Raw genomic sequence first — 11,250 nt, 5'->3', positions numbered from 1 at the left:
CTAGTTGTCCAAAAGATCTCGGAATTCTGCGGATTTGCCGTGGTCCTGATATTCACCTTGTTCTTCCTCAGGGAAGCGGCAGCTGCAGGCATCCTCCTCCTGAACGGACTGTTCGGGTGTGGTGTGCACTGAAGAAAAAGATCAAATGTTCACTTTTTGTTGCATTTATTCAGCCATCTTATTTCACCCTTCCTCGGTCACAAGAGCGGGAAGTTGGCAGGAAAAATTCTTCCAAATAACTGAGTATTCTGAAATTTTTCCTCTACAGCATGTACATCTGATAAAACCGATTGAGCATACTTTGTTTTCCCTAGTGCAACAGCGGCTGCTAGTGCTCTCTGTGTCACAGGAGGGAAGACCAATGTGGAGCTGTTAGATTTTTGGGGCAACTGTCTCCTGTATTCAGAGTTGCACGGGGAGATCAAGCCCTTGTCTCTAGGAAAGGGGAGAGGACGAGAGAAACAGAACCCCAAAGGAACAAAGATGCCAGCTGTGCTGGATGCAATTCTACCTCCTTGCGTCCTGCAACAGAAACTCCAGAACTCTTTCCCTTTCAGTCGTTCAGTTGTTTTTTGGTGTTTTTGCTGCGTTGGTTTGTTTGTTTTCTGACATACGAGGCCAAAAAATGAAGCTGTCTGCAACTATCTTTGAAAGATACTTAAGAAACAAGGGATTCCTGATTTCTGGCTAGTTTCAAAAAGATAAAGTGAAGAGTCTAGCTATCTTACTTTTCTTGAAGACATCACGTAGTTTCTTTTTCTGCCAGATAATGAGGCATATGCATGAAGGCAGCAGAAACACTATGCACAGCACCCCAGCTACAGTGAGAGAAATTCTGACAGCGTCCGTCTGGAGGTCCTCCCCTAGGAAACAAACAGCATTCTCTAAGCAGAGTTACAGAGCAGAATTCTACTGCCCCCAAATGAGCTGACAACTTTGTCTCAAGCTCTGCTTCTGGGCAAGTCTGCAACGCTGGAAATGCATAGAAGGACAGACTCTTGCTTTAAATAAACGGTAAGTGAATGAGCTATAGTATGTTTCCAAGTAGGTCATAATTCTTTCACACTATAAGCAATACTACGCAACCACTTACCTGGCACAGTGATAGGAAGTGGAATTGAAGGAGACGTGGTAGGTGGACTAGTGAGTAAAGGAGGATTATCTGAAGCATGTTTGCAAATGACATCTTTTGCTGTGGTTCCAGACTCCAGGACCTGGTTTGCAGAGCACCTGAAAGACATTTTAAAGCAACACAGAAAAACAGAACAAAAACCACGGGAAAAAAATCCAGCCAAGTGCAATAACTGCAGCATTTGTTTTTAGATTACTTACTTTGTCCAGTTTTTACAGGAGCCATTAGGCTGATCATTAAAAGTTCCATAGCGGCAAGTCTGGCAACCTTCGACAGACAAGGGCAGGTAAATTTGTACAAGATGAGCATTTAAAGCAACATTTGAAACATTATTCGTGCCTGCTTGTACAGTGATGTGATGCACATTCATAGCATTACTATTTCATAAGACGCTCTGAGTATGCAAGGTGAGTCTTTCCCTGTGAGCTATGGTCCCCCTACAGTTCTCAGCTACAGAATTGAGTTAGTGTGGCATGAGGTGCCACACATCATCTCTAACTCCAGAGTTCCCAGCTCGGTTTTTCAGAGGCTAGTGACAAAAGAGCTGTCATGCAGAGCAACCTAACTGGTGCACGATTGAGCTGCAGTAGGGCTCTGAGTTTGGCTCGCTCCACACACAATTCAAACTGTTTAGCAGCAGTGGCAGCTTTTATCTTGCTGTGTCCGTACTCTGGCAGTTTTCTCGCTGTGCAAGATGCAGGGGTGCATTTGGTATGGTGAGCACAAGAGGTTTAAACTGGTGTGGAAAGGCAACCTTACCGCTCTTGGTGTTCTCCTGGCCCACGCCGCAGCTCCGGTCACAGCGGGAGCAGCCGTCGCCGCTGCAGCGATACCCCTCCTTGCACGTGCACTCAGCGTCGCTTGTTGAGGAACACTCTTTCAAATACCTGAATCTTCCTAGAAGGTGGAAACCAGTCGCAGTTTAGGTGCGTGCTCAGCACGCCGGACGCAGCGCAGCACAGGCTCGGGACCTTTGCTCGCACGCAAGTCAGGCTGGTGGCTTCAGCCAGAAGCCCCGCGGCCGCGCCGCCTTGTTCTGCCAGCGCCGCTCGATGTTTCAGCCCGGGCGGGGGAACAAGGGGCCGAGAAGTCGCCGCCTGTACCTTCGCACTTGCGGCAGAGCGTGCAGCCGCGGAGTCCGGCCGCGCTGGAAAAGGTGTCGGGCGGGCAGCGCCGGCAGCGCCCGCAGCCCGCGTCCAGCACGAAGGTACCTGCGGGCCGAGACACGGGTGGCTGCCGCGGGGCCGCGCTGCCGCGGGGCGCGCCCTGTGTCCCCCGGCCCGGCGCTCACCCGCGGGGCAGTCGGCGCCGCACGGCGGGGCGGCCGTGCGCCCCGGGCTCAGCGCCAGCGCCAGCAGAGCCGCCGGCAGAAGCGCCCGGGCCGCCCGCGCTGCCGCCGCTCCCATGGGCTCGGTGCCGGAGTGCGCGCGGGGCGGCGGGCGCCGACCCTTAGGGGCCGCCCCCGGAGGAGCTGGTGCGTCAGCCGGGGGCGGTGGGGAAACTCCGGCCCCGCGGGACTTTCCGGCCCCCCCGGCGCGACCCCCAGCTCTGCCGGGCAGCGCCCGCAGCCCTGTCAGCGTTGCCCAGCAGCGGCCAACGCTGCCCCCGGGGCTCCCCGGTGAGTCCCGCGCGGAATCCCCGCAGGGCACGGCGGCTTGGCCCGTGCGGGAAGCGGGGCCGCTCCCCGGTCGCGCCCCCGAAGGTGAGGGGAGAGTCCGGGTGGCGAGAGAGGCGCGGCCCGCGGAGGCAGCGGCGGTCAGGCCGCACCGACATGTCTGCGAGCGCCTCCGTCGTGCGCGGAGATACTGCGGCTGGGGCCGCCTTGGGGCGCGGTGGATCCCGCAGCGCGGGGTGACCGGGCGCGGCAGCCACGGCCGGGCCGGGTGAGCGGGGCGGGCGGGAAGCGGAGATGCGCTGCCGAAGTGTCCGGCCGGGAAGCCCCGCCCCCTGCGGCTCCCCGCGGCCAATCGCCGTTGTTTCTGTACGGGCGCGTGGCCGCTGGGGTACGGCGAGGCCCGTGAGGCCCGCGGGCCGGGGTGCTGGGGGGCGGGGGCGGCGGGGGCGGGCGGGACGCGGTGCTGAGGGGGCGGGGCTGCGGCTGCGGCGCGGCGGGATGGGCGGGGCCACTCAGAGCCACCCGCGCCTCGGCTGAGGTGAGTCGTTGTCGCCGTTGTCGCCGCCGCCGGTTGTGTCGCCCGCGCTGCGTCGTACCCGGCTCTGGCCGGAGGAGCTGCCCGGGGGGAGGGTGGTGGCCGGGGCTGAGCCGGCGCTTGCGGAAGGCGTGAGTTTGGCGGGGCGGCCGGGCGGGGCTGCGCGGCTTCGGCAGCCGCCGCAGGGGCTCGGCCGCGGGCGGGAAGGCCGCTCAGGCCGCTCGCGCCGCTCTCCTGTCCTCCGGGGACCGATCCGCGCTCCTCGGCGCTCCGGGCGGCTGCAGGCTCGGCTGCAGGCCCGGCCGCCTCGCCTCGGGCCGATCTTCGTGGTCTGCTGAAATCCTGGCTGCGGGGAATGGCGCTGTGTCCTAAAATAAACGGATGAATGTGGCCTTTCCGCCAGCCTGGCTGAACTGGTGACCCGTAAAACTTCCATTGCCGCTGATAGTTCGCTGCTTGGTCGGGGCATCGAGGGCGTGAGGTTCTTAAAGTCGGAAACCTTATCGTTCTGATCAGCTGCCTGCCACAAGTCGCCCTCTCGAGAAACGCACGTACCGCGTGGGGAAGCGCGTTCATCACAGGGGCTCGGGGCAGCCCGTGTGTCCGCTGGCACTGAGATGCAAACAGATTTGCATCTGCTCTGCACAGAGAGCTTGGTGGGCGAAGTGGCTGTTACCCCTGTGTGACTTGGTTCTGCCCGCTCAGAAAACAGCCTTGCCCCATGGTATTTACAGCGTGACGGCTACTTCTGTACGCACCCACGTACAATTTGAGCATACTTGATCAGTTGGCCTTGCATTTGACAGTACATAAAGCTGCCCTAAAAGCAGGATCTATCACACGGAATTAGTCTGCTTTGGCTGGTTCTGCACGCTGCAGGATGTTCTACTGTATATTACTGTATTCTGGAATAGCGTCTTGCTAAATGAGGCTAAAAGTAGGGAGCAAACCTGAAAATAGATGAAGCAGGATAAGGGGATGGTTTTCCTTCATGTAGGCAACTAAATGTGGATCTCATTTTAAGAAGAGCCCCCAGATGCTACAGGAATTTCTGAATGGAAAGTCCCTACACGGGAAAAAATCCCTGTCTTACAGAGTGGATGAAATGCCTTCTCACGCCACAGATGATTTCACAGACTTCTGTCAGACCAGTATGAGTTAGTGTGTATTTTACGTGATGTAGTTAAAGTTACTTTACAGTCACATGGAAATTTGACCATTCACTTCACCTTGAATTTAGGAGCTAAAAAAAAAAAAGTCTTAAGCCTGGTTTGTTCCATTTTCTAAATTCTGTGGTCTGCTCCCCCATCACACATGTGCACACACGTTTCTCCCACACACAATTGTGCAATACCCAAAAAATCTATTGCTCGTTTTTTGTAGGGGCACTGGTCGGGTCATTGTAAGTCACAGGAAACTTCACAAAGCATGCTGTGTGGAAACTAAATACCAGGCATGAGGTCAAAGCTCATGCAAGCCCTTTTTATAAGCACTGGCCTGGGTAGGAGTCAGTAGGCTGGGTACGTGTGAGGGCGTGCAAGTTGAAATCAGCTCTGCCACCCACCTTGAACCCTTCTCTCTGGCAGACTCAAATGTGTAAAGTCTTTATCAGGTCAAGCTGCTTCTCATTCTGGTGATGGTGTGCTGTGCCTCCCACTGCACAATGTCTTTATCCCTTAATATCAGAACACATTCTTTGTTAAAAGCTCTTTAGTGAAATGAGATCGCTGTGAATATTGATTAAAGCTAGTGAACTATTTTGAGGTGGCTTAAGTGAGAGCAAACGTAAATTTCTCACTTTTAAACTTCACTATTAGGAAGGGTTTGCACTAGGGAATTTGCCTTCTAACCACGTTGTCTCTTTCTACTCTCCTTAGCTCCTCCCCTCACAATTGTCTCACCTGGGAGCAACACAGTAAGACATGGCCTCGAAAAGAGCATTGGTGATTCTAGCAAAAGGTGCTGAGGAAATGGAAACTGTAATCCCCACCGATGTTATGAGAAGAGCTGGGGTGAGTATGCAGACAATGAAAAGTCTATTTGTGAGTGCTTGGTGAAGGGGACAAACTTTGCCCCAAGTTCATTGCTAGGAGTTGAAGGTTTAGTCTGAAAATTTACTTGTGCCTTCTTGCTGGTTAGCAAATATCTGTGCTGTGCTCCAAATAAGGATGCACGACATCAGACACTTGTGCAAAAGGTAAACTTGTAAAATACGAGCCTAACGTGGACTGGTGCAGATGTTTCAAGTAAATCTTACCCTGTCAGAAAACACGGATACTCCCTTGCATCACAGCAGGAAATGCTTTCTTTCGTGGGGTCTGAACAGCTTAGTATGTTACAGATTGTGACATTACATAGATTTTCTTGAGTTACTTTTAAAATTGGGACTGGTGGGATTCCTCATGCTGTTTGTTACTTTTGCAACTGTAGCGGTACACAGTGTTACCGTCTGATTAGGTACGAAAATAAGATTTTAAATAAATACACTAACTTCACATGTATAGAAATGGCAAAAATAAAAACTGCCTTCTCCAACCACCTTTGTAGTTTCATTAATGTGCTCTCTGTTTCACCTGACATGAGAAGCACAAGCTTGCGAATATGAGCTATGCCATGCACATCTATGATATTATGACCAGGCGTTTAAAAGTCAAAGAAGAAAATGGAACACACCATAAGTGTGTTTGAAAATGGCTCGAGCTTTCAGAGATACTTTAATTCGTTATCTGATCCACTTAGTCTGGCTCTCCTGGGTTGTGTTGTATTGTTTTGTTTAAAACCTGTGGAATCAGGTATTCTCTAAATGTCCTGTTTGAAAAGTTGAACTATTAGAGGTATTTGTTAATCTCTAGGTGAATATTGCTGCTAACCTTGTGTGTTTGGGTTTACTCATGGTTTGGGGGAGCTTAAGTGTTGCCCCATTCTCGACAGCTTTCAGTGGTGCTTCGCTGGTTCTGTGTACTACTTAAGAAATGTGTAAGAAAATTCTAAATTCTTGGGTTGTAATGATCCATGTGTTCTTCTGTCAGATCAAGGTGACTGTTGCAGGCCTAACAGGAAAAGAACCAGTACAGTGTAGTCGAGATGTCTTCATTTGTCCTGATGCCAGTCTTGAAGATGCCAGAAAAGAGGTTGGTCATCACCCTGGTCTGACATAGCAGCCAACGTAGCCTTCCTCGCGGTTTCAGAGATGAATCTGGAAAGCTTATGCATTCCCTTTAGAAATATGTCGCATGTTATGTTGGCTCTATGCTGCAGTGAACCACAGAACTGCACATCCCGCAGTGCTCCCCTTTGGTGTTGTCCTGCTTCACAGCATGCTAAGATCAGACAGATTTCTTAATTCTGCAGAGGTATTTGTTTTTGCAAAGCGTCAAACCTAGAGCTTTATTTCGCTTGTTAGTCGGTCCCACAAAATACTGTGATTTGGAACAACTGAAAAGTTCTGATGGGAAGCTGACCAATTCTGTACAGCAAGGCTGGGTCAAAAGCACTTGTCCTTACAGTGCAAGAGCTGCCATTTGCGTGCTGAAGCTCTCAAATGCACTAGGCTTAAAAGTGAGTTCTGTAGCAGACTTCATCAGTAATAGACTACTCCTGGAGTTCCACAATTGCAACTGGTTCTCCTAGTCTAAAGTGTTGTTCCGTGGAAGAAAAGGTAGATCCCATTGCTTCTCGCTTGATTCGGCTGTAATGGCTTCAAAACGGGGTAATGCAGGTACCAGCCTCTGTTCTACAGAGCAGTTTTATCTTTTCTTTGTTTAGGGGCCTTACGATGTCGTGGTCCTGCCTGGGGGTAACCTTGGAGCCCAAAACTTGTCAGAGGTAAAGTTCTGGTATCGTAGAGGTTCATGGGCGTCCTCATGAGTAGTGGGTGGCCTACACTTGCTTAGTAATCCTGCAAATTCAGTTCAGCATCTGAAAATTGTTTTCTGAATGAATCAGTAAACTAATTGCTAACTGTTAATTTTGTTGTGGGACAAGTATTTATTCATTTCAGTTTTTCTCCTTCTCGAGTGTTTTCGTTGCCGTCTGTCTTGAGGCAGGAGGGAGAGTTGTCGGTTTTCTTTCTAAAACTTGTGTATGAATTTTCTGTGGAAAATGTTTCAGCTGTGCTTCAAACAATCAGCTGCAAACAATGACTTGTGATCTGGTGTCTTTATACAGTCTGCTGCTGTCAAAGACATTTTGAAGGACCAGGAGAGCAGAAAAGGCCTGATTGCTGCTATATGTGCAGGTGGGTTAGCAGGACATGTTGCTTTTTAAAGCATTTGGATATTTCGAAGGGCCATGCAGACAGTTTCCTGTCTTAGAAATCTGTATTCCTGTAATTTAATAGCAGGGATTTGTACCATACGTGCACCCATCAGCATGTGATCTTTTTGTAAATGTAATGGCAATCTCTGAAATATTGCGAATGCTTTTCTTACAAGTTCTGCTTGGTACCCAGTTCTTTCCAACCAGTTGTGGTACTGTCTTTAAAATTAAAAGTGAAAGGTAATGTGCTGGGATTTTTTACAAAATATTTGCTTATTCTGGTGTTCTTTCTGTGGGGACACAGTGCTGGCAGAACATTATTGCTATAAGTTTATGTGACTTCTCCTGCCCTTTAGCTTCAGAAGGAGTGCTGTAAAGATAGAATTACAGGCTCACCCTTCCTCATCCGAGTGGTAGCTAAAGATGGAATTACTCTGAGGAGAGGGTTGTCTGCTTACATATTGCGCACAGCTAGGCATCCAGTTCATTTCTTTGCAAGATTTGTAAGTAAAAAAAGGCAAGATGAACAATTTCCAGTACTCCCATCTGAACTGAGAGGCTGGCCTAGGTGCCTCCAGCTAAGAATGAGGAGAGTGGTGACAAGCATGAGACAATCTGGCAGAGTGTGTTTGTGTATTTTCACTTCTGTTTTCTGGTACGTTGCTGAGGTGGTTTTGCTTTCATTCTTTACTTAGATGATGCGTGTACAGAGTTGTAAACATTCTTGACCTTGGCAGTGGTGCTTTTCTAGTTCTCTGACTGTATCATCTGCAGAACAATTGCAAATTTGCAGTTGCCCAATGAAGGCCTTTGCTTATAATCAGGATGGTCCGTTTATTTAAGTATAATGCTTCTTAGAGCTGATTCCAACTGAACACAAGGTTATTTTCTGGACTATATCTGAAATGAGTCAAATCTACAGAAATGAAACTCACATTAGGCAAATCCTGTCTTCAGTTTCTTTTGGAATTCCCGTGAGGATTTCTGTCAGATGACCTAAGAATTCTTGACACAAACTCCTTCCTCAATTCAGGCCAAGGAGGAAGTACGAAAATAAAAGAGAAAGGCTGTTAAACACAAAACCGAGTAGCCAGCCCATGATCTGCCTGGAATACTTCTTGGCACACAGTTCCAACGTGTGAAGTTCCTCACAGGTGCAAACTTGTGTCTTTCAGGTCCTACTGCCCTTCTGGCACATGGGGTAGGGTTTGGAAGCAAAGTCACCACGCATCCTTTGGCCAAGGATAAAATGATGAATGGAGGTACGTAATGACTTTTGTAAGTTTCTAAACCCTTTTCAGAATGTTTGGTTTTTTTTTTTTTTAGCTGAACGCTTGATCTAAAGAAAGCAAAATAAAAAATGTTTTTTGTATCTTATTTTATATCTTAGAATTTCCTTAAGGCTTTCCTGAATGTAATCAAAATTCATCTGAATATGCTAAAACTGTACTTCTAAGGCTGTTTAACCTGAAAATACAGGGCTGTATTAACATTCACGTTCTTGGGCAAAACAGGCTGCTGGTGTCATGCTAGGAGCATTTTCTCCCTTGTCCTCTTGAGGGTGCGCCATGTTTTACCCTTTTGGTTCTTTGCCTCAGTTCTTCCAACCACAAACTCCAGCAGCGCCTTTCCTGCTCTCCTGTGAGTGGTGCTTTGGTGCTGTGAGCGGCTGGTGGGCCCACACTTCCTCCTCATACATGAGGGAAGTGGTGTTGAAGCACTATTAAGAAGTCATTCTGTGAACATTAACAAGTCTGAAGGAGAGCAGGAGGTGGCAGAGTTCCTCTGCACACATTTGGAAAAAAAAGCAAGTTGTGAACAGCTACACAAAAGCAGTCTGACTTCCAAAAGTGACCTCATGGGAACTGACAGGCACAGCGAGCAGTTCTTGATGAGCTTGTAGAATCAGGGGTACATTCCCATCCCGTGTGTGTTGGCTCCCTGAGCTCCCTGCAGCCGTTCTCCTGCCTGCGGGCTGCAGGCAGCGATGCGCTGTCGGTTCTGGAGGGACAGAGACGCAGAGCCCGCGGGCAGGGCCCGCGCGGGCGGCCGAGGCGCCGGCTGCGCAGCTCGGTGCTGCTGGCGGGAGCCGCCGCTCCCGTGCCGCTGCGGCAGCGCTGGGCAGATCCGTGCTCTGCAGCGGCTGTGGGCGCTGCACTGAGGACTGACCTTCTTTCTTTGTGCTCCCCCAAGAACACTACCGCTACTCCGAGAGCCGCGTGGAGAAAGATGGGAACATCCTCACCAGCCGCGGCCCTGGTACCAGCTTTGAGTTTGGGTTGGCCATTGTTGAAACACTGCTGGGGAAGGAAGTGGCTGAGCAGGTGAAGGCACCCCTAATACTGAAAGAATGAAACCCAGGCGTGGGACAGGGAGTAGGACAATTTTGGATGGAGAGTCTTGACCTCTATAGAATAACTGTAGGATGCGCTGTTGTAAATAGAATTTAATTGTGGGCGAAGTTAGTAACTCCACTTACCTAAACTGGTGTACACAAACAAACCAATGGTCTTTATTTCTGGAAAAAGATGCTGTTAGCAAAAAGCTTCATCACGAAGAAGCATCCAGCATCTAATAATATTAGTTGGCTTGTGGATGGCATTTAAAATAATCACATTGGAAAATGTTTGCTGAGTAAATAAAAATGAAGCAACCCTTGCTTGTGTGTTGTTTCTTTGTGTGTTTTCTGCCAACCCAGACCTATGAAACCTTTAAACCGCTATGGCTGGCAATGTACTACTATTCAAAACAGCTTCTGTCCATAATCTCACAGTTCTTCTGACGTACGTCAGAACAAACAAGAAGGTGGTCGAGTGCTGGAACGAGCTCCCTAGAGAAGTGGTCAGGGCCCCAAGCCTGTTGGTTTTCAGGAAGCATTTGGACAACACTCTTAGATACATGGTTTAACTTTTAGGTTGGCCTGTGCAGAGTCAGGAGTTGGACTTGATGATCCTTGTGGGTCTCCTCTGACTCAGGATATTCTATGACTCTATGAAATAGATGCTAGGAATCTAATGAAACACTAGAAATTCTGAGACAACATGGAACTACATTTAGGGTGGGAATATTCTTACCTTGTCAAGAACCCCAGCCTTCCCATAGCTTGCAGGTTGTCCAAGATACCATTGCAGTTTGTCTTCTTAAACTATTGCAAATCCATTGAGCTTTTTAGGCAGCTAATAATCAGCATAAAGCAGGAAACTGGACTTGGTAGCTTACCACCACTAGCAGTGCTCGTTTCTGCTTACTATAAATCAGAACTTGCTGCAAACCTGACTTAAGTCAGCATAGGTCAGTTTAGAGGAGTTGCTGGACAGGTTTCTGGAGGAAGTAGTGGAGTTGTATCCCCATGTGAATGAAGAATTTGGGATCAATTTTTGTCTTTGCTACCTTTCTTTTACCAAAGACCTCTGCTGTTCCTGGCTCCGTCGGCAGCCGCGGTTACAAGGTGGCACCTCGCTGGCCTCGGAAGTTGTCACAGGTCTGGAGGGCTGGCTCTGTGTACATCTGGAGTGTACAGGCTGAGCTTTAGAGAATGGCTGCATAGGGGCCTTTATGATTGCGTGTTTTAATGGGAAGTAAGTTCATTCTCAGTTACTGCATTTTGGTGATGACATACGTAGGTACTTTGCAAATGCCTCTGTGTTGTTAGTATCTACTGGAAGAACTGCTTTAGTTGTGTGCTCTGCTTCTCATTTGTTTAGGAAATCT

At 49.3% G+C, this 11,250-nt stretch overlaps 2 protein-coding genes across 2 annotated transcripts; one reads left to right on the top strand and one right to left on the bottom strand.

The window, feature by feature from the left end:
- Nucleotides 1-2,538, bottom strand: TNFRSF9 (TNF receptor superfamily member 9; the record flags this gene model as incomplete). Its single annotated transcript, XM_080358622.1, has 7 exons — nt 1-128; nt 729-863; nt 1,094-1,230; nt 1,333-1,399; nt 1,892-2,029; nt 2,236-2,343; nt 2,424-2,538. 7 exons carry the CDS (start codon nt 2,536-2,538, stop codon nt 1-3), a joined length of 828 nt encoding a protein of 275 aa, XP_080214748.1.
- Nucleotides 2,539-3,258: 720 nt separating this feature from the next.
- PARK7 (Parkinsonism associated deglycase) lies at nt 3,259-10,089 on the top strand. Its single transcript, XM_080358915.1, has 7 exons — nt 3,259-3,285; nt 5,160-5,294; nt 6,312-6,413; nt 7,048-7,107; nt 7,450-7,519; nt 8,715-8,801; nt 9,733-10,089. The coding sequence occupies exons 2-7, from the start codon at nt 5,205-5,207 to the stop codon at nt 9,891-9,893; spliced, it is 570 nt and encodes a 189-aa protein (XP_080215041.1). The 5' UTR covers nt 3,259-3,285; nt 5,160-5,204; the 3' UTR covers nt 9,894-10,089.
- The last annotated feature ends 1,161 nt before the right edge of the window (nt 10,090-11,250 follow it).

This window comes from Nesoenas mayeri (assembly GCF_963082525.1).
Source record: "Nesoenas mayeri genome assembly, chromosome: 24".
Lineage (NCBI taxonomy): Eukaryota > Metazoa > Chordata > Aves > Columbiformes > Columbidae > Nesoenas > Nesoenas mayeri.
Note: the sequence above shows the minus strand (reverse complement) of the source record. Positions and strands in the feature narration are given on the sequence as shown.